The 22,049-nt window shown below is 49.9% G+C and overlaps 1 protein-coding gene across 4 annotated transcripts in view; it reads left to right on the forward strand.

Annotated features, from left to right (window-relative positions):
• Positions 1-657: 657 nt before the first annotated feature.
• Positions 658-22,049, forward strand: part of TRMT44 (tRNA methyltransferase 44 homolog) — a 28,849-nt gene continuing 7,457 nt past the window's right edge. Inside the window, exons 1-9 of one of the 4 annotated variants that reach the window (XM_070613420.1) lie at positions 658-1,237; positions 2,888-3,002; positions 5,762-5,981; positions 7,451-7,519; positions 8,346-8,453; positions 9,745-9,816; positions 15,457-15,563; positions 17,233-17,416; positions 19,690-20,092. In XM_070613420.1, coding sequence (XP_070469521.1) covers positions 715-1,237; positions 2,888-3,002; positions 5,762-5,981; positions 7,451-7,519; positions 8,346-8,453; positions 9,745-9,816; positions 15,457-15,563; positions 17,233-17,416; positions 19,690-20,092 — 1,801 coding nt within the window. In that variant the 5' untranslated portion in view covers positions 658-714. The remainder of the gene's footprint in view (positions 1,238-2,887; positions 3,003-5,761; positions 5,982-7,450; positions 7,520-8,345; positions 8,454-9,744; positions 9,817-15,456; positions 15,564-17,232; positions 17,417-19,689; positions 20,093-22,049) is intronic. The other 3 variants (XM_070613419.1, XM_070613418.1, XM_070613421.1) reach the window with 3 other exon arrangements.

The following is a 22,049-nucleotide window of genomic DNA, read 5'->3' on the forward strand; positions in this document are numbered from 1 at the left end:
ATGTTTCTCATATGATTGAAATGTCCCCTTTACAATAGTCACAAGGCTGCTCTGTCAGCACAGCGATTGATGGAAACGCCAGATAGGTCTGCTGTCTCAGTGAACGCCATGGGGTGGCAAGTGTGTTGCCTCGAGCTGGGCGGTCACAGATGAGTGCTGCAATCGGTTCCCAGCCTAAAGAAAGATGCTTAATCTTTAAGGAGATGCCAACGTTTGGAGGGGGAGGGAAGTTGCACCTTTATCTCAAGGGCCTTTGCTCTTGCCAGAGGGAATCTCTAAAGCAGATATACAATGCATGCTCAACCGCCTCCGTCAGGCCCTTTTGGAAAGACAAGGTCAGGCCGAATTAGGTTTATACCAAATGGCTTCCTCATATATTCCAATATATCCTATTACTTGCCATTTTTATTTGTCAATATAATAATATTATGTATTATAATATTATGTATTATATATTAATATATATATAATCGTGTTTCTATCAGGCACCCACACGCCTTGGCTGGATTCCCGGTGAATGAAGCAACGGCTAAAGTCTCAGTGAGAACACCCGCAGGCAGCCCGCCCCACGGACAGGGAAGCACGAAAGTCGCCGGCGCATCCTCGCCCTTTCACTTCCGGCCCCGGCGCCCCGCCCCCATGACGCTAACACGCCGCGCCGTCGGGTTGCGTCATCTCGGCGCGCCGCCGCTTGGCTCTTCAGTCAGGCAGACGATGGCGGAGGTTGGCCGAACGGCGGTGTGCGACCCCGGGGCTCTGCTCCCGGGGGGCTTCTGGGAGGCGGTGGGCGTGTGGCTGGAGAGGCCGCAGGTGGCCAACAAGCGGCTGTGTGGCGCCCGCCTGGAAGCCCGGCGGAGCGCCGTCCTGCCCCGGGCCGAGGCCGGAGGCCCCCGGACGAGCGCAGGCCCCCAGCTGGGCACGGCGGGGCGCGTCCCCGAGGAGTCCCGGGGCCGGAGGGCAGCAGCCACGGCGCCTCTGCTCGCAGGGGCCCCCGGGCAGCCCGGCAAGGCTGGCGTCGAGGAGGGCGACGTGCCCGCCTCGGAGCTGGACTCTCTCTGGAGCGATTTTTCCCGAAGCCTCTGCGGCAATCGGGAGATGCTGGCCTTCCTCGCCGGCTCCCGGGCGGGGTCGCGGCCGGAGGCGCAGCACGAGCTGGACGTGGTTCTCAGAACCGTCATCCTGAAATCGAGCCCGCATCGCCCGCTTCTCGCTCCGACGAGGGAAATGGTCGTGCAAGGTATGAGCATCTCTCTTAGTAGAGGTGTCAGAGGCAAACAAAGCCGGACCCCAGTGAAAGCGGCGAGGGTGGGTTTCAATTAGTACTTCGCTGTTGCTGTGGGGAGGAGAGTCCAGTGTGAACTGAACTCCACTTTGGTTTGTGCAGAGGCGCCCCGGTGTTTTCAAGGTAGAGGGAGGGATTAGGGAGGGGGTGAACTTAGAGTCAGGGCAGCGAAAAGTTAACAAAAAGCAGGAAAGGCAGGGGGAGGGGGTCGGTCCATGTGACACCCGTTTGGGTGGCCACCTGGTGCTTATGGAGTTGGGCTCCTCCCCTCCCAGAGGCCGGGGGACAGGGCTATCCTCAGGTGTGGGCTCCAACAGTCAGTTCTCTGTCAGCCTTGAGTTTTCCGGAGCAGGCACTTTAAGGGGGCCTAGGGGCATCCTAGGGGTGCAGCCTTGTGCCCTTAGGAGCTGTGTTAGTATTTGTTCAGGTTTTTATGGGCCGGGGTTGAAGCCCAGTTGGGACAGGGCTCAGAGGAGCCTGGCGAGAGTTGGGTCAAGAAGTGAATCGTTGGCAGAGAATGCGGATAGATTAAAAAGCACGCGCTCAACCTCATGTCATTGAAAAGGCGCTAAAGGGACCACTGTGCCCGTTCCTTTGCGGTGTCCTGGGGAGGTTGTAGATGTTTGATTGTTTTTTCGAGGGGCACGTAGAGGATGGGTTCGTTCATTGGGGCAGTGTCTGGACGGCTTCAGGGAGACGGTGAAGAAGTGCCGGATGTTGAGTGACAAAATGCTGGTGTAGCAGGTAAGGAGGTGAGTGGAAAGGCTCTCAAGGCCTCGCTCCAGTTCTTGAACACGGCTCCCTGCGTCTCGGAGCCCGCCGCGCATCAAATTCTCCTGCTCGCAAGCTGCACCTCTTCTGCCCCCAGCTGGAGAATGGTCTCAGGGCTCATGTGACTAGATTGAGCCCAGCTGCGTAATCCAGTGTACTCTCCCCCTTCTCACGTCTGTTCCTTAAGCACATCTGCAAAGTCCCTCTTTGCCCTGTAACACAGCATAGTCACAGAGTCTGGGGATTAGGGCGTGGGCATCTTGGAGAGGCTGTTCTGTCTGCCACAAGCAGCAATGCAGAGTTGCTGGTGGGTGCATGCCCCCCGCCCCGTACTGTCTGCCTCTGAGCTCCTGCAAGACTTCCCAGGGGTCCTTCCTCCAGGAGGCTCTCTCTGACCCTGCGGTGCCCAGACTGGGAGCTCTGCAGCCTTTATGCACCGTGTCGTGGTCACCTTTTACCTTTCCCCTCCCTTGGACTGAGAGGACCTGTGCTGCGGTGCCCCTGCTCCTGCGGGTGGAGACGTGGCGCTCTCACAGGCCTCTTTGCCTCTCTCTGGGAGCAGTGCTCCTCTCCTCGGGGATGCTGGTTTTAGGGCTGCTTCTTACACTCAGCCCCTGGCAAACTGTCTCCCGCGTGCCCTGCCCCGTGTAGGGCGGGGATGCGGCAGGGAATAGGAAATCAAAGCCTGTCCGACCCCTGGCACTGCTGTCAGTAGGTGGGGAGCCCTGGGAGATGGATGGCTCCGGAACTGGTTCATTACAAGTTATGACGGCTTCTGATAAGACACTGAACTAAGCAGTTTTAGTTTATCATCCGTATCTTCTTTTTCCTCAGATGTCCTCAATGGAACTGTAACTTTTTTACCTTTGGAAGATGATGATGAAGGGAATTTAAAGGTCAAGATGAGCAATGTGTATCAAATTCAGCTCAGTCGTTGCAGAGAAGAATGGTAAGAACTAGAAAACGGATTCCTCTTTCAGTGTTCTGTGGTTTCAGTTGATTACTTTTTTAGGTAGCTGCAGGATTCTGGGTCACTGAAGAGCCAGGGGACCGTCCCTCGGGCAGTTAGGGTTAGTGGAAAGGTGCTTTCTGTTGGTGTTTCCATGCTACGTCTGTGTTCCTGTGGAGCCTGGGTGGTCACAGCCTGCCTGGGGTCTGTAGTCTCCATATTCCACGTGGCCTTGATGGCTATTAGCACCTAGTTTTAGCATCAAATTCAAATAAACTGAACTCTCTTTATTTTTTGTTGTTTCTTACAGCTCAGTTAAGGGAGTGAGTGATGCTTCCTTTTTTGTTTCCTTGTGGTGCAGATGGTCTTAGGTACAGTGGGTGTTCAGTGATGCTTCTTAGAAAAGGAGCTGTTCAGTATGCTCCCTTAGTTCCATATGGTGTTTGGGCCTCAATGGAAAATCTGGAATTTGGTTTACTTCCACTTGGTATTTTTTATTTTTTTGTTTTTTATTTTTTTTGAGGAAGATTAGCCCTGAGCTAACATCTGCTGCCAGTCCTCATCTTTTTGCTGAGGAAGACTGGCTCTGAGGTAAGATCCGTGCCCATCTTCCTCTACTTTATATGTGGGACGCCTACCACAGCATGGCGTGTCAAGCAGTGCCATATCTGCACCCGGGAACCGAGCGGGTGAACCCTGGGCCGCCGAAGCGGAACATGTGCACTTAACCACTGCACCACCGGGCTGGCCCCCACTTGGTATATTTTTTTAAAAAAAAGTCAGAGGAAGGGTAAATTCACTCATTATTCTTGTGGTGATGTTATCCTGAGAGCCACATCCGGTCTGCACTTTCTAGAAGGACCTTGGGGATCGTGTGTGTTTAACCGGTGTGGGCTTTGCACAGTGTTTCGTAGAAAGTGGAGGGTCCAGTGGGAAGAGCTTAGTTTTGGAGTCAGACCTGGGTCTCCTCACTGGCTGTGTGATCTTGGGTGCGTCACCTTCGTGGCTCTGTCTTCTCACCTGTGAAGTGGGGAGGGCGCTGGGCTGGGCTTCCTGGGGACCTGTCAAAGGCTTAGAAGCTTGGTGGGCATACTTAGGGCCACCCTGGGTGAGCGGCCAAGAGGGGCCTTGTGTGTGGCCCTTTCCCCTTGGTGTGTGGAGAGTGAGGCACACCCCGCGGGCCGAGCTTTGTCTGTGGTGGTCTCCTCGTGGGGGCTGGTGCGGGGGCTGCTGGTGAGACTGGAGGTGGCGTCTGTCTGCTCAGTATGTTGGGAAGCTCCCAGCACCTGCGATTCGTTGGCATCACATTCCCTGTTCTTTGACGAGTTACAGAGGGCTCAGCTGGCTGCTCCCCATCTTTCCACATTGGCATTTCCTGTCCTTGCCCCACTGGCAGCTGTCCCTCACATTCCTTTTGGCACTGGTCAGACTTTGGGGGCCAGATGTGTTGTCCTCTAAGTGGAGCACACGTTAAATGGCCGTTAGAGGGGCGGCTGCTGGGGGGCACGGTGCTCCTGGGCGCTGGTTTCCGTAGTGTCTCTGGGCCCGCCATGTGCTCGTGCTGGGTGTGTGGTGGTGAGCGGCTCTCATGGGGCAGGTAGGTACCTCTGCGTACTGATACCAGGGGGTGCTGTGCACTGTGAGAAGAAGGAAAAGAGGAAATGGCTCTCTGTTCCCATGTCCCTCCTTAGCAAAGGTGGGGCTGTGTCCAGTAGGGTGGATGGGGGCACCCAAAGAGAGGCCTGAGCAGATGAGGGCATAGGTCATGTGACTGCTGGGGACACGTGGTGAAAGAGTGCGAGGCCCGGGAAGAGCAGGGGTGGCTGCCGAGGGGCCTCAGCCCAGAGGAGGCTTCCGGAGAGGAGAGGTGTCTGTTACTTGTGGGAGTGAGTTGTGTCCCTCTGATGCATGTGGTGGCAAAAAGCCTCATAGTCATAGCTCTCAGCAGACTGACCAACTCACCCTTGTCACCCGCCTGTCTCCCGCTCTACCCCTCTCATCCAACCGCCTGTGCTGCTGCTTGTTCTGGGGGCCCCATCGAACGCCACCTCCTTTTTTGCGGCCTGGCAAACTTGATGCTCTTTCCCTTTCATCGTGCCGCCCGAATCGCAGCCTCGGAGAGTGTGTGGTCGTGATCTGGGCCCACGGGTTGTGAGCTTTCGTCTACTTACTCGGCACACAGACAGCGATCGCCTGCCGTGGATCAGGCACTGTTAGGGCTCGGGTAGAGCAGCGCGTGAACACAATAGACAAGAGCCGCGGCCTCCCCGCATTCTGAGGGCAGGAGACACGCAGTAGACAAAATGAACCTGTACACTGCGGGGGGCTGCGTGCGTGAGCACTCTGCTTTCTGGCTGGTGAATAGTTGGTGAACCGGTATCCTCACATTTAAGCCGCACAAGTGAAAATGTATAAAAAATAGAAATGTTAGGCAAGTCCACAGACCCTGTAGAACCTGGCTCGTTAGCCCGTGAAGCAGAAGGTGACAGGGATTCGTTGTTTGTCCGTCCTGATGGGTCTCATGGGACGTGTAAATGCATTTGCAGCAATGTTTGCAAGAGGAGAGGCATTCTTTCTGCTTGTTAAATGTTTTTCTCTGTTAGATGAAAATTCTGTGACTAGTTCCAGATTAGTTTGTGTTTTCGATAAAACGTTTTGTGGTCGTAGCTGTCTTATTTCTTCTTTCAGCAAATAAACGTATAATTTTAAAATAAGATTGAAGCTAGCTCTACTTATTCACATTTCTCTTATTTTCAAAGGTTCATATCCGTTTTAATTTTCTGTCCAGAAAGATGGCATCCAGATGGAATTGCTTATCCCAAACTCACCTGGCTTGGGGAGGAGTTGCTGACCAAGCTGGCCAGGTGGTCTGTGGAGAGCGGGAAGAGTGGGTTTAAAAGCACCCTGTCCCTCATCTCCGTGCTGAAGTACAGCAGGGCCTACTGGGCGCTTAAGGAGAAATACAAGGACATGGTCAAGGTAATTCTGGGGAACAGCGTCCGGGACGCCCCTCGCTTACAGGAGGAAGTGTGACCAGACTACGCTGGGTAAAATTGCTTTTCCTGTGCACCATCTAGTTCTGTACAGACGCAGACTTAAGTCTTAGTATACCCACGTAAGTCCTGCGTTGCTCTGACATTCTTAGGGATGCACACCACAGCAGCGTTGGCAAGTGTTATGGAAAAGGATTGTTGGTTTTTTTTTTTCCAAAAGAACAAAAGGGAAATATTTAAATTTAAGATAATTGAACATTAAATTACTAAATTACCGTAATTCTTTGGTATAAACTTAAAAGATATTTTAAGAAAATATATGAGAAATTAAAGTACAAAAGAAACTTCCAGAAAGGAGATAAATTTCATAACGTGAACTTTATATCTAAGATGTACAAAGAAGGTAACAGCAGGCCTCTGTGGGTGCGCACCCAGCTCAGTCGAGCCTCCTTTGTCCTCTTCCTAGTTTACCCCTCCCTCCTCCTCCTGGAAGCAAGCACGCTTTGTCATTTCCATGTTTCTCTTATTAGTCATCTATTGCTCTGTAGCAAAGCACCCCAGACTCACAGGCTTGAGGCAGTACCATTCGTTCTTGCTGAAGCGTGTGTAGGTCCTGGATCTGCTGACCTAGGCTGGCTCCCCTTCTCTCTCAGATCCTGGCCTTGTGTTCCTTCATCATCTTAGTAACCATTCAGCATCTTCAAGAAGGGACTTTTATATTCTTCCAGCTTTTAAAATTGTCCTTAGTGAAATAGCTCGTCTGAACTGTCTATTCCACCATGACGGGAAACAGAAATTGAACATTTGACATTGGCCATCGGTTTTTCCTCTTCTGCACGTAACTAATTTCAATAACGAGGACTTGCACTTGCATAGCTAGTGTTTTACAGTTCTCAGAGCACCTTGATGGTCATCCTGCGTGGTGGTTAAGGCTTCGTCCCTGCTTTACACACAGGGAGATGCGGACACAACAGCTGAGTGACACTCCTGACGAATGACAGCTAGTCACTGACAGAACACGGGGCTAGAGTACTGGCCTCTTGACCCCTGTCGGCCTCCCCACCCGCCTCCTCTTTGTGTCCTTGTTCGTTATCTTCCTCTGGGTAAACAATGAAGATGGAAGAGCTGAAGATAGGGAGAAAGAGCTGAGCATTTCCTCTGATGTCTAGTTGCCTGTCTGAATATCTGACGTACCTTGTCTATTGCAAGGTGTTGCGTGGACCGCGTTGCCCTTGGTGTGTCCTGCCACGTAGACTTAGTAGAGGGTTGTGTGTCTTTATGCACGTCTCTTACTATGAGAGACCGACAGTGAGTTTCTGTCTTTGGAACAAGCTCATTTTTGTTATTTTATTGCGTGGTTAGTCCAGATTGACTTACACCTTAAGGGAATATTCAACATTGTGAAATGGTGGGGAGATGGAGAACAATTTACATATGCTCTTGAAAATGTTTTAGGTGTGGCCTGAAGTAACTGATCCTGAGAAGTTTGTGTATGAAGATGTGGCTATTGCCACCTACCTGCTGGTAAGAATGTATGTAATCTGAGTGGGGTGGGTGGGGGAAGCCTGCCATGGGCAGATGCTACAGGAGTGGGCGACATTGGTCAAATTCGTAACCTAGGCTGTTTGTAGTTCTCTTTGCCAAGGTTGCTTACACAATAATAGTTTTTTAACTTTGCATGGTGCTTTTGCATGAGTGTACAACAAGTTTGAATTGTGAAACGTAACTGCAGGCATTCAGCTAAATAATTCTTTCATAATTAATGGTCAACATGGAGATGCTGGCTGGCATATGGGAGCTCATGTGATTAGCACATCCCTTCCATTCCTAGCATTTGGTGTTTCTAGTTCTAGATCTTTCCTTAGCCAGCTTGCTAGCCACCTAAATTTGGACATGCTCTTTAACTTAATAGTCTGGATTTTTCTTATCTATAAAATATTTAGACTAGATAATTTCCAAGTTCCTTTCAATTGCAATTCTCTTAGTCTTTTTAGACATAGCATATTTTATTTTGATTATCAAAGTATACAAAACTTAAAGAATATAGAGAAAGCGTGAAGAAACTAACAATAACCTGTAAAGCTCTTACCCAGACATGGCCACTTTACTTTGGACTCTCGATGGAAGAAGAAAGCTCTGATGCTCCAGGCGGCATCACTCGAGAGCAGTGGGCCGATGTGCCACACTCTGCCTAACTATGTGTCACCTGAGTGAAAGCCCAGGGCCTCTGATGAGGCCTCTCCACCTGTGTGGGAGTGCGATTTGTAGTCTCACGTGGGGTTTGTGTCTGAATTATTCTGGGATAGAGTGAATTACAAACTGACTTTGTTTTTTTTTTTCTGTTGACTAGATTCTATGGGAAGAAGAAAGAGCTGAGCGGGGAGTGACAGCTAAGCAGTCCTTTGTTGACTTAGGATGCGGAAATGGTCTTCTGGTCCACATCCTGAGCAGTGAGGGGGTAAAGCACGGTTCATGGCCGTTTCTAGTATCTTCTCTAGAGAGTGTCTTCAAGTCCAGCCCAAGGTTCATTGAGATCTTTTTCTCCTGGTACGACCTGGATTCAGAGTCATCCTGGCTACTGGCATAGTGTCTGATTATAAACTTTGTTGCTCTGTAGAACGGGCAGCTTGTAAAACAGGAGGGAAAGACAGCCACCTCATTAGACTAGAAGAGCGGTTCTAAGGAACATGTGAGGCGTACCTATAAAACCACAGACTTTCAACAGCACATGTGTTTTTGCTGTCAAATAATTTTGTTTAGAAAACCCACCATTTCAAGGCACTGCAAGGGGAATAAAGGGCAAGGTGGGTTTCTGCCCTCGAGAAGCTTAAATTCAGCTCAGAGGACAGTCCCGGACACATATACCACAGTGTAAATTGTGGTGCTAGTTTGCATCTGTTTTCTGCGTCAGAGAAGTAAAGGCGGTCAGAGCAGGTCAGCAAACGTAAGCCGTAGCGCCCCATTCCTGGAGTTTCTGCTGTCGTCTCAGCCTTCCTGGTGAATCCAGTGCCTCAGGTGCTGTTCCCCCATCACCCGGCTCAGAGAGCTGGAGCTCAGCACCTTCACGCTCGAGGCGTGAAGCCCAGTTGTGATGACCCCATGGCTGATTTTCTTCTGACCGTAGCATTCTGCCTTACGGGATAGATATATTTGTCCTCAACTGTGGGAACTTGGAATGGAGTTGTTAAAATGTACTTTCTGAATTGCTTTGTAAAAGAATGGGTTTGTAATTGTAATACCTGTAAACAGGTTGTATGTAGGGTGTTAGCGCATCACTTGGTGACCTGGAGGCTGGTAGGTGGAGACGCTGGGGGGTGGGGTTGCCTGTGAGCTAACGGGCGTGGCCACAGTGTACTTGGTAAGGACTCGCCTCACAGGATGGCTGTCTGTCGTCTTGGTTGGCAAGCTGGAAGAGCAGCCGTGCCCGACATCTGAACTAGACTGAGAGCCGAGAGAGCTGCTCCCTTTCCAGGCCTGTTTCCTGGGGTTCCAGCCCTGGAGGTGTTTCGGCCTCTCGGCTCTGCTTCCCCTTTGTAAAGGCTCGTGACGGCTAATGGAGTACAGGGCCTCATCCGCGTCTTGCAGGAGCCAGAGTGTCTGGAGAGCTGAGAAACTGCTGTGCCGTCTGTGAATGCTGAGGCTCTGTTGCACTTCGCGCTGGTGGCAGCCCCTGCAGAGTGTAGTTTATTTTGCTAGTTTATTATGATGTGCTGAGCTTAACCTTTGATTTCTGAAATTTATTATTTTAGCATCCAGGCCGAGGGATTGATATCCGAAGAAGAAAAATCTGGGACATGTATGGACCACAGACTCGCTTGGAGGTACTGGCTTTCTGCATTTGTTTGACCTCAGCGTGGTTTTCCCTGGTGGCCGTTGTCTCAGTGGGTATGTTTCTGTGTGTCGGCCAATCAGAAATGCCAGGCATAACAATTCATATTAATCTAGGTGCTCTGAGATTTAAAGAAGGGTGAGCCTTCAGACTTTCCAAAACCTTCTGGTTAAATTGATGCTGACCTCCGGAGCTGGAGGTGCTCTTTCCTCCCCTAGGTCTGCCGCAGGCAGTTTGCATCTTGTGTGGGTGCCCTTGCTACCTTGGGGGCAGAGGATGGACCCTCGATCTTCTCTGCATCTTCTCCGGTGCCCGTGACAGGCCATTTGTTCAGACAATCACTTAGCATGGGTCTTTGTGCTCATGTGCTTTTAAGGAGTACACATCGTGGGGCCCACACAGATGAGCGGTGAACTAGAGTGCCATGTCAGGGCTGGTACAAAGGAGGTTTAGGGGCCAGGGACTCGCAGGAGGGACTCAGCCCCGCCTGGGATTTTCAAGAATGCTTCCTGGAGAGCCATCCTGGAGCATCCTCCTCAGGGGCAAGTGGGGGGTGGCGAGGTATCCAGCACAGAGTTGAGATGCACCCCTGACCAGATGGCCTCCTGGCTCTCGGATATGCAGGACATGAGGGGTAGAGCGGACCGTGTGTCCCAGACGCTTTCTCACATATCTGTGCCATATATATTTTTTTACCCTTCACATTTCCTTGAAATGGGACATTCTCTTTTTCTTAATACCCCTACCCAGAGATAATCACTATTTTTTCTTTATGGACATAAATACACATACTTTTAAAAATGACATCTGTGACCGTATTGTATGTAGAATTTTAGCTCTAGCTTTTGTTTGGTAACATCTCATCCTTGGCGTTTTCCAAAGCCTTCAACAATTACTTGTAAACATTGTTTTTATTGTTTTTAAAGATAGGCACCTGAGCTAACATCTGCTGGCAATCTTCTTTTTTTCCCTCCTTCTTCTCCCCAAAGTCCCCTGGTAGATAGTTGTATATTCTAGTTGTGACTGTCTCTGGTTGTGCTGTGTGGGACACTGCCTCGGCATGGCCTGACAAGCGATGCCATGTCCACGCCCAGGATCCTAATCGGTGAAACTGTGGGTGCCGAAGCAGAGCATTCTGAAGCAGGGCCCAGTTGGCCATGGGGCCAGCCAGTAAGCATTGTTTTTAAATGGGTGAATTCTCTTCCGTCCAATTGCACGGAACAGCCAGGCACCGAGTCTTGTCCCCACTGCCGACCCTCTGAGTGCTGTGTGCTGTTCCCCAGAACTCTGTGTGTCTGGACGCGCTGGCGCCCTCGTGCGGCCCGGGCGGTCGGCTGTCCGTTTTATGCCCCTCTCACAGGTGAGGAGCCCGTGCCGCAGGGAGGCTAGGCCACACGCACAGCACGCCACGGAGGCGTGGTTGCTGCCTCGACTCTTCTCCTTTTCTTGACCACCTGCTGTCAGATTACAGGTTACACCGTGTAAATCTTAGTCCACTTTAAAAGGAATCTTTTTCATAGGGCTGGATTTTAAAAGATTTTTGATAATATTGCCATGATGCTTTTCAGAAAGGTTTACTTGAAATACACTTTCATTTCAGGAAGAATCTTGAATGCTGTAAGAGATGTATCCAAAAAAACAGGAGAAAAAGTAAGGGATTCACATGTTTACCAAATATTTGAGTGCCTGCTGCCTGCCAGGCATTCTTTTAGGTGCCGACATTCAGCGGTGATGAAAGGTTCCTGCCTTCGTTGTGTGGGGAGGTGGGGACAGACAGCCCAGGGATAGATGAGTGGGCGCGTGGTGCCTCAGGTGGTGGTAACAGCTAAGAAGAGGCGGAAACCTAGGGAGGCAGGGATGCCGCCGCTGGGAGCTGGCAGGTCCCTTGCTGTAAGTAGAGGGACTGCTTCCCAGCACGGGGGCGCGGTGTGAGGAGTCGGGGAGGAGAGTGAGGGGAAGCGGCCTGGCCGCAGACATGCACACGCCCACGGAGCTGCGGAGACAGACCGCAGGTTTGCTCTGAGCCGGCCAGTAGCCTGGTCTCAGCCCATGACCGTGGGGCTCAGTGACCCAGGTCACTCCACCTTTGGTCCAGAGCCTCTCGCTCATCCTGAGTGTCCCCTAAGGGAGGGACATGATGGGTTCCTCCTCAGCAGTGACCCTACAGCGGGGCCCCTGTCAAGTGTTTGTGGCTGTTGGTCTCTAGGGGAGGCCTCCCAGTAGCCAGGGGAGCGCTCGGCAGTGGGGCCCAGTACTTGGCTTTGGGACCCCGGGGTTGTGGCTGCCCTCCTGCGATGCAGCTTCTGCTGAGCGGCTCCCTGCTCGCCTCAAGACCTTAGTCCTGGAGTTAGAATGCGGGGGTGTGACTGGGACACAGCTTCTCATCCACCAGAGGGCAGAAGGCCGGCTTGGGAAATGACACCAGTGTTTATTTTTCTTTATGGATAATGTCAAGAACATATAGAAGCAGAGAGAAGAGTGTAATGAACCCCAGAAACTTATCAACCAGCTTCAACGCTCATTCTTTTATCTCCCCCTCCCCCCCCCACATTAGTCCTGCTGTTACTTTGAAACAATTCTCAGGGATATCATTTCATCTGTAAATAGAAAATACAGTTTTTGAGACTATTTTTGTATTTTCTATCTACCTCACTTTCTTTTAAAGTTAAGAATGATATTGCAAAAAATAAAAGATCGGAGGAAGGGAAATTCATTGGAGCTGTCCAACAGCTCTTTATCTGCTGTTTTTCATTATATGTTTATGCTTTGCTTTATGCTACTGTCGGTGTCGCAATCCAATGTACACATCAGGATAGATGCGGAGAGGGCTGATGGCCACTCTGAGTTTATTATAACCAGCGTTTCAATATATACATAGCTTACAGCTGTTAAACATACACAGGTGTTCTGGATGAAGTAATTAGCGAATGCCAAGAATTCTTAGTGATTTCTCAAGGAGCCCTCTCTTGGCCTCTGTTTTGATATTATCATGTTGTTGCTGTGCTCCTATATTTTTATCTCAGAGCAGGCAAGGTCTCTTAGGCAACGGTCCCTCTTGCTCCCGATATTGATATCGTTTCTCCATCTGTGCCCCCGGGCGGCCGCCGCCTGGCTTAGGTTGCCCCCCAGGGGGTCTTACCCGTCATTGGCTAACCGGCCTTCTCACCTCCGGGTCACAGTTTGTTGGCAAGCTTTTTCCAGTGATTATTAACCCTTCCTGTGTCAGGGGCGGCTACAGCTACAAAGGTTTGCATTTGTTTATATCTTCATAGATTGTAATAAATTAAAACATACTTTAGAGATCTCAAGGTTGAAGAGTGTGTTGGTAAAGCCAGATGATGTGCTGGGATGCTCTTCCGTCGTGTGTGCAGACCAGGTGTTATTACACGGTTAAAATCAGGCTCTAAATTTAGGTATGAGGGTGATGATTTAGGCAAAAGGAATAACATGTTGATTTTAGAATTTTCTGTGTCCCTATGTTTTGTGAAAAAGCAAAATAATTTCTTTGGGTAAGAAGTTCAAACAGCAGTTGAATAAGCCCTCTGTTTAAGTTGTGACCCTAAGGAAGAGCTGGCTGGCATGAGGAGCCTCTTAGAGAACAGGTAGAAGGTTCTAGTGCTGTATCTGAGGTTCCCTAGCAACCTGCCTCAGACTTTCTGTGGAGTGGGGGAGACCCTACCCACCCCGTCGTCAAGGCCTGCTGATAGAGTTGTGTTCTGATCTCTTGTGAATTTTTTTCTCATTGCACCTGGACCTTCAGCCTCAGTGCTAGAATAGTCTTGCTTATTCTGGTGTTAAATATGAGGGTAGAAGCTGAACACGTTTCTGTTAGGCCTTCTGCTCTAGAAGAACTTGCCAGAAATGAGCGTGTTTTGTTGGCAAGTGCATAGTGCCTAGTAAATGAGTCATTTCCATGAACGATCTGGACATTCAAAGGCCAAGCATGGGATCCAGCTTCTTTTCATTCTTTCAAAAACCTCTTTTGCTTATAAGCAAGAGATGGTAAGAAAAAAGCCTGTTTCTAAAAAAGCATTGTGGTGATCACAAAGTGTCTTAATTTTGCTTGTGAAGCTGTATATGAAATAGGAATGTTGCAATTTGCTGTATTCAAAATGTCAGTTAAAAGTTTTCGTAAAACATGTGGGGCTTGGTTGTCTAGTGTGCTGTTGGCAAGGTAACTGTAAATGTTGCTGTGGTAATCACTAAGTGTAAATTATGGTTTTGTTAATACAAGCCATTTAAAGAGACAAATAGGCAAATTTAAATCTAGAGTGGGTGGGAATAAAGATTTGGTTTGTTTTTAGATTATGCATATACCAGGTGAGCAATGCTATTTCCAATATTTTAATATACATATAAATAGAAGCACATATGCTTATTTAAGACCTAGAAAGACTGTAGAATTTAAATTCTATTTTTGTATACATTATATCTACAAGACTCTTGTGTTTTATTGTGAGAAATGGCCTTGAAAAGTGAGTGTTGTTGTAAAGTCTTCCCCATTTTGTTTTTTTGGCGAGAAAGATTGGCTCTGAGCCAACATCTGTTGCCAGTCTTCCTCTTTTTTTTTTCCTCCCCAAAGACCCCCAGTACACAATTGTAGGTCCTTCTGGTTGTGCTATGTGGGACGCCGTCTCAGCATGGCCTGATGAGTGGTGCCATGTCCGTCCCCAGGATCCCAACCAGTGAACCCTGGGCCGCCGAGGCGAACTACCCGAACTTGACCACTTGGCCCGTCCAGCCCCTTCCGTTTGTTTTCATCAGGGAATGACACTCTGCTTACTTCCCTTGGGGATAGATTCCTCAGTTTTAAAATTAAGAGGATTTTGAGTGGTAGTGTAGTGTCTTTTCTCTCTCTTTCCAGTTTTTACTGACAGATTCACAATTGAGGCTGTTGATTTCAATAATTAACGATGGCCTGCTATTTAGCAGAAAGGATAGAGCTTTTATTTAAAGTTCTTAAGTCATAAAGCAAGCTGTTTCCAGCTTAACTAGAGAAATTATCAGAATGGTTAACATGCCTGTTCCATGGGTTTTTCCTTGCCGTCTGAGAGTTTACAAAAGATAATAGGATAGTAGCAAAGAACTAATGCATACTTTATATGTCAGTTCTTCCTACCTCTGATCTTTTCATAGACGTGCTTCATTTTGCAGAAGGAAGCTTAGACTTTCAGGTTGTATCAGTGCATTATATTATGCACCTAAATCAACTTCAGACCTAGCTGCTCGCCACTTGCCCACTCTTAGGGCCATTTCGTCCTCCCATATTCTGCCAAAGATGAAGCAATTTCCGTGTCCCATCTCTCCTATAGTTCCTTTTTTGTTTTTGTAAAGAAGCACATTTTTAATTATCAAACAGAGATTAGCAGTCAGACAAGTGTTCGTTTCTCTGGTTGTGACACCGCCAAAAGTCGCCAGTACTCTCGGCACTCTGGGGCAGACATGGGCCCAGGGGTGTTCACTTTCTCACTCCTAGTCCTGGTATTTTGCGCAGGATGCCCAGAGGGGCTGAGGTCATGCCCAGAGCAGCTGTGCTTCCGTGGGGCCTTGGCCCTCCCGCTGTGTCCTGCTGCCTCACTAGCTCTGCATTTATTTGCTAAACATTTAGTCTTGTTTTGTGTTTTTCTTTTAGGAAGGTGCAATCACACCAAATGATAAGACCCTTTTCCCTGACGTTGATTGGCTAATTGGTAACCATTCGGATGAACTAACCCCGTGGATACCTGTCATTGCGGCCAGGTGAGTAAGTGGAGAAGTGAGCGGCTGGGGATGTTTGTTGCCTCAACCTTACTGTCCAGAACAGGAGCCACTAGCTGCTTGTGGTTATTAAGCACTTCAAATATAGCTGCTTCAAAGTGTTGAAGTGATGGTAGGTTGAATATATTGGGTTAAATTTAAAATAAATTCCCCATTTCACTATTTAAAATATGGTTATGGGAAAATGTAAAATGAAGGTTCCTTTTCATGTTATATTTCTATTGGACAATGCTGATCAAAACCGTGCTACTTCTACAATATTTGTATCCAGTCTTGAAAGATGTGCCATTTTTTGGAAGTATTTTTCTCATAACAGGAGGGTTTGTCTTCAGAGGAGAAAATCTGTCAGTATAAAGATGATTTCCAGCAATGTTTGTCTCTTCAAAGTAGGAACTCCAGGTGTCTGTCAGAGGTGGCTTATGCTTCTGTATCAGAAGGAGATGTCATCAAGATGCTGGTTATGGGGCCGGCCTGGTGGCGCAGCAGTTAAGTGCGCACGTTCCGCTTCGGTGGGCTGGGGTTCGCTGGTTTGGATCCCGGGTGTGGACAGGGCACCGCTTGGCACGCCATGCTGTGGTAGGCGTCCCACATATAAAGTAGAGAAAGATGGGTACGAATGTTAGCTCAGGGCCAGTCTTCCTCAGCAAAAAGAGGAGGATTGGCGGCAGATGTTAGCTCAGGGCTGATCTTCCTCAAAAATAAATAAATAAATGAATGAATAAATAAATAAATAAAAGATGCTGGTTATGCTGCCATCCCCATGTCTCCTTCATCCAGGATTCTTTTGAGCTATTTTAGCTCTCAAGGGATAGCGCAAAGAAAATCTTAACCTTTGTTGTGCCTACCTCTGAAATTTCTTATGACAGCTGAAATCTCAAAGCACTTCAGAAAGTTTTAGATTCCAGTTGAGAAGAATAACTGCAATGGAAAAATATTTTTTATAAAAGTTATTAGAATCATATTTTATTGAAAAGTACTGTGCTGCATTGTTTCTAGAAAATAAATTGGGGAAGACTATAATTCCTTTTTTTTAAAAAAAATTTATTTTTTTCCTTTTTCTCCCCAAAGCCCTCCGGTACATAGTTGTATATTGTTAGTTGTGGGTCCTTCTAGTTGTGGCATGTGGGACGCCGCCTCAGCGTGGCTTGATGAGCGGTGCCATGTCCGCACCCAGGATTCGAACCAACGAAACACTGGGCCGCCTGCAGCGGAGCTCGGGAACTTAACCACTCGGCCATGGGGATGGCCCCCATATAATTCCTTTTTTTTCTTTTGAGGAAGATTAGCCCTGAGCTAACATCTGCTGCCAATCCTCCTCTTTTTGCTGAGGAAGGCTGGCCCTGAGCTAACATCCATGCCCATCTTCCTCTACTTTATACATGGGACGCCTGCCACAGCATGGCTGCCAAGTGGTGCCATGTCTGCACCCGGGATCCCAACTGGCGAACCCTGGGCCGCTGAAGAGGAACGTGCAACCTTAACCACCACCAGGCCGGCCCCTGTAATTCCTTTTTTACATAAAGAACAAAATTAGCCAGGAGCAAAGGTTTATGTTTTACCTTAGTACACCATTACCATGGGCTTTCTGCTGAATTTTCTTTTATGAATCTATTCAGGACTTTTGGTTTCTGTCTGTTGGTTGTTTTTGAAGGTCTTCCTACAACTGCCGCTTCTTTGTCCTTCCCTGCTGCTTCTTTGACTTTGTTGGGAAGTACCAGCGGAGGCAGAGCGGGAAGACCCAGTACCGGGAATACCTGGATTTCATTACGGAAGTGGGCTCGACCTGTGGATTTCACGTGGAGGAGGACTGCCTTAGGATTCCTTCTACCAAGAGAGTGCGTACGTCCTGACCGCCGTGGGTGTTCTCCATGCTGTGTTGCTGTTTAGATGGAAAGCTCAGGGCCGTGTCACAGAACCAAAAACGACAGTGTGATGTTTGAAAGTGTGAATGTTCCAGAAGGTGCCTGTGCCAGTGTCAACATCTCAGTCCTTGCTGGGGTTCAGAGGGCTCGTTCTGTCTGTACGGTCCCCTCCTCTGGAGGGGTTTGGCACTTCCTTCTGCAGGCCTGTAGCGGCTCTGCAGGAACCCTCCCCAGGTCTTTGCTGTCTTTGCAGAAACTGTGAGCAGCCCGAGGGGCCCTTCCTAGAGGAGGCGTCAGCTTGGCTTGTGTGGGTTGTGGCCCAGTGTCATCTGAGCTGGGGTGCTCCGAGTTGGCCTCCTTGGATTCCCAAATGATGGGCTGAGATTAAAAGTTGTTTTACGGGCCGGCACCGTGGCCGAGTGGTTAAGTTCGCACGCTCCGCTGCAGGCGGCCCAGTGTTTCGTTGGTTCGAATCCTGGGTGCGGACATGGCACTGCTCATCAAACCACGCTGAGGCAGCATCCCACATGCCACAACTGGAAGGACCCACAACGAAGAATATACAACTATGTACCAGGGGGCTTTGGGGAGAAAAAGGAAAAAATAAAATCTTAAAAAAAAAAAAAAAAAGTTGTTTTAGAAGTTCAAAGTGACTTCAAATTTTCTTATTAAAAGGCTCATTACTTCAGATTTACCTGAAATGCAATCTGTCCAGGCAGAAATTGGTCCTTGTGCTGTCTGAAAACAGTGGCCCCTCTCTGTGACCCTGCCCGGTGGTCAGGGCACACTGGGCGGGGTTCCTGCTTATTGCTCCAAGGACTTGACCCTCTGAAAGAGAGGAATCAGTTTACATTAATCTCTGACAACTGTCTTTTACAAGACTATGGCTGTGTGCTTCTTTTGAAAAACAAAACACAAAAATCCTTCATGTCTAAGTCACAGAGCTTGATCGCTTCGCGTGGTGAAAAGGACCAAATCCTGGGTCAGGATCTGGGCTCAGCTCTGGCCCTGCCGCTTTCCAGCAGTGCACTCGGGGGCAGATTGCAACACCTAGGCCCGCATCCTCGCCAGTCAGGTGGGGAGGAGCAGCTCTCCATGGCTCATGTTGAGGACCAGATAAAACAGCATCTTTGTCACCAGCTGGCAGTGATTGGGCCCTGCAGTCAAGGGCTTCAGGGACATCATTGCTGTCAATCCTATCACTGCTCAGAAGCATTTTGAAAATGTCCTTTCGGACTTGTCTTCAGAGCCTTCGTGTCATTCTCTTAAGTGCCCACTATTTTGGCAAGTCATAGTCTTCTGAGGTTGGAATTGATTTTTGGGAACTGCTAGAGTTTGGGTCATGTAGGTGGGTACGAGGGCCCTGCAGTTTTGATTTCTGCATTTGTCGTTCCCTCACTAGTTGTAGGATCCTTGGACTATTGATTGATTTCTCTGAGCCGCAGCTTTCTTATCACTGGGTGGCTTGGGGGTCAGATGCAAGGCGATGGCCACATGTAGCAGCTGTTTAGTGAGGACTGATCACATGCCAGGCACTCTCAGTCCCCATACAGAGAAGTCAAGTCCCTGCCTGAGCTCACGTATTTAGCAGGTGGCAGAGCTAGAGAGCCATAAGGGGTGCCTCTGGTGTAAGTAGAAGTGTTTCCTTTCCTCACCTCTAACCTGGCTTTGTACTTAATGCCCAAGAACAGAGTCCTGAGATGCTGTGCTCATGGCAGCGTGGCTGGCCTGGGCCTCGCTCTCTCAGGGGCTCTGGAAGGGCAGCCTTCGTCTGGATGTGTGAAGGAGGAAGGGAGTAGTGTGAATTAAACATTGTGCTCCACCAGGCGCTCTCCTGGTCCACACGAGCATGCCCTCCCTCTGGCAAGGTCCCTGTACTGATGCCTCCTTCCTTCATAGCCTCGGCTCAGAGCTCGTGGGGGTCCATCAGGGTCTGCGTGGGGCGGAGCGGTGGCGGGAGGGCTGACCAAGGGCCATGCTGAGGGCTAGGCCCACGGTGCTCCTGGAGGGGTGGACTGGCTGGTGCATGTTTGTCAGAACTCTGCAAATCTCAGCAGAGAGCTCCAGCTGCTGGTGTTTGTTTCTACATCATTGATGTTGTATTAGTTATTAAAATAAGAATCTCTTTCATGGTAAATATCAAAACTTTTATAGTTTGTACTCTAGAACAAGAGAATTCTATGGAGAACGCTGAAATAGACTCTAGGAACCTGCTAACACACTTGCTCTGCTCTCTTCAAATGCAGGTTTGTCTCGTCGGGAAATCCAGAACATACCCCCCCTCCAGAGAGCTGTCCCTCGATGAGCAGAGGACCCAGTACATTAACAGCAGGCGGGGCTGCCCTTTGGGCCCAGCTGGCCGGGAGCCTGCCCCTGCTTCCCCCCAGGCTGCTGCCAGCAGTGCCCATCACCCCGGTGGCCACGGAGCCCTGCATGGCGCAGCTGGGCACACGCCTGAGGCCCGGGCCTCCGAACTGTGGCTGCCCGGATTTCAGCCCAGAGAGAAAGCTCAGCGCACAAGGAACTGTGCTGCCCTCCCTCGAGACTTTGTTGACCAAGTGGTGTTGCAAGTGGCACATTTGTTGTTAGGTGGGAAGCAATTAACAGGAAGTTCTCCGAGTGGCACTTTGAAGACCTGGAATCGAGGAGGTAACCGTGCGCCGCCGGGGGCTGCTGAGCACTTGCTGGGTTGCAGGCAGCGACTCTGTTCTCCTTGGTGACCGGTTTAAAATGGTGTGGCCATCTTGAATTAAATACGCTTTAAGGAAACCGTGGTAATAACTAGGCTACCTATAATCTCCTTCTTTAGCGTTTTCCTTGTAGTTCCTATTAACACACTGGACTTTGGTTCCTCAGAGGAGGCAGTTGAGGTCAGAGTGGTAGTGTTTGGGCCTTTAATGGACTTTTCCAGAAGCATTCAGGCTTCAGGGTCTAGAGCGGCTCATTTCAGTCCATAGAGATTATCTAAACAGAAAGCAGGTTACTGAATGCCAGAAAAGTGCACTGTCCCCTTGAGTATTGGTAAGATGTTGTGATTTGATAATTTCATTTTCTTCAAAATCTCCAAAATGCAAAAATCAGACAAGATAAAAGGGAGACATTTGTGCCTCATTGTTCTCATGGGATGAGTAATGTGTTGAAATTAGTGGCACTCAACAGAGCTAGGGGTCAAAGCATCAGCGTTGTTACTTTTGTGAGGTTGCTGTGAGTGGGGAAAGCCCCCGGGGCTGCTGGATGAGGAGCTTGGTTCTTCCTCCTTTGCGTCCTGTCGGGGCCCATGCCTGTCAGCAGCCGGAGGGCGCTGGGGGCAGAGCCAGAGGCTCATCTCCTGGAGATTTTGGGTCATTGGAGGAAATCGAGGACCCCTCCCTCGGCCTGTCAGGGACTGCGGCCTGGCTGGCCCTGTGGGTGGGACGGGCCAGGGAGGAGATGGCAATTGGTTCTCCTCCTCTCCGAGCCTGGTCTTCCTCCTTGAAGTTGTCATGCTCAAGTTACTGTCTTCATGTTTTCACACCCCTCCCGTCTCTCATGCTTGCGATGTGGCAGTGCCATTGAGCATCACCCTGCTCCAGGAATAATCCTGCCCTGCTAGGGTCTGATCAGGGGAGCCTCTCTGGGGACCCGGTCGCAGCCCTGGCCAGTGTGGCGCTGGTTCAGCTGGCTGACCATCCATGTAACTGTGGACCTCCAGCCCTGAGGTCCATGGGGTGTCCTATGGGCTGACACCCCACTTCCTCAGTGCACCCTGCTAAGGCAGGGCCAGAGTAGAGAGGAAGGCAAGCTGGGTAGAGGCTCCTAGTGGGTTCTCGAAGGGCACAGAGCCCCAGAGACTTGAATGAATCTTAAAATATGGAGTTTGACCCTTAATCCTCAGGGTAGCCCTTTCCTCTGCCGGGTCCTTTGGGAAGGATTCCGCACGGGAGTTGCTAGTCTGCCTGGGATGGAACGCCCTTTTAGTGAGCAAAGGCTGGATCTTTCCCTAGGCTCACAGGTAGATGGTGGGGTGGCTCTGATTATCAGGTCTCAGCCCTGCCCGCCCATGGGAGACATCTGGGAGCTGGGTGCCGTCCTCCCCAGGTTGGTCTCCCTCCATCTGGGGCTCATCTTTGGTGCTCCGGCTGCCCCCCGTGCGTGAGAGGCGTGCTCCGGTGAGGTGGAGGTGTGCCCTTGGCCTGTCAGCCAGAGGTTCCACCCACAGGTGGGCTTCCCCTCCCTCGGTCACTGGAATTCGTGACCCTCTCCCCAGCCCGCCCTGGGCACAGGACCGTCCGTGTTTCCGAGTTCTGCGTGACGGATGAGTGGGTCTGTCCTCATGACCTGATTGATCTCAGACCCGGGTCTCCCCTCTGCGAGGCCTGGCTGGGAGACGCAGGGTGAGAGGAGGTAGCCCCTGCCCTCGAGGGGGGTCAGGACATGCCGTATCAAAGGATGAGCAGGTGGGAGGTGGCCAGTGCGTGAGTCAGCATCCAGGAGTCGGGGGGCCACCTCCCACCTCCTTGTAGTTCCTATTAACACACTGGACTGGGAGGGGCAGGGAAGGCTTTCTGCGCCAATATTTAACTTTTTCCTTGGACTCCCCGCTTCCTCTTGGGGTAAGTTTGAGGCA

Source organism: Equus przewalskii, chromosome 3, assembly GCF_037783145.1.
Source record: "Equus przewalskii isolate Varuska chromosome 3, EquPr2, whole genome shotgun sequence".
NCBI classification, from domain to species: domain Eukaryota; kingdom Metazoa; phylum Chordata; class Mammalia; order Perissodactyla; family Equidae; genus Equus; species Equus przewalskii.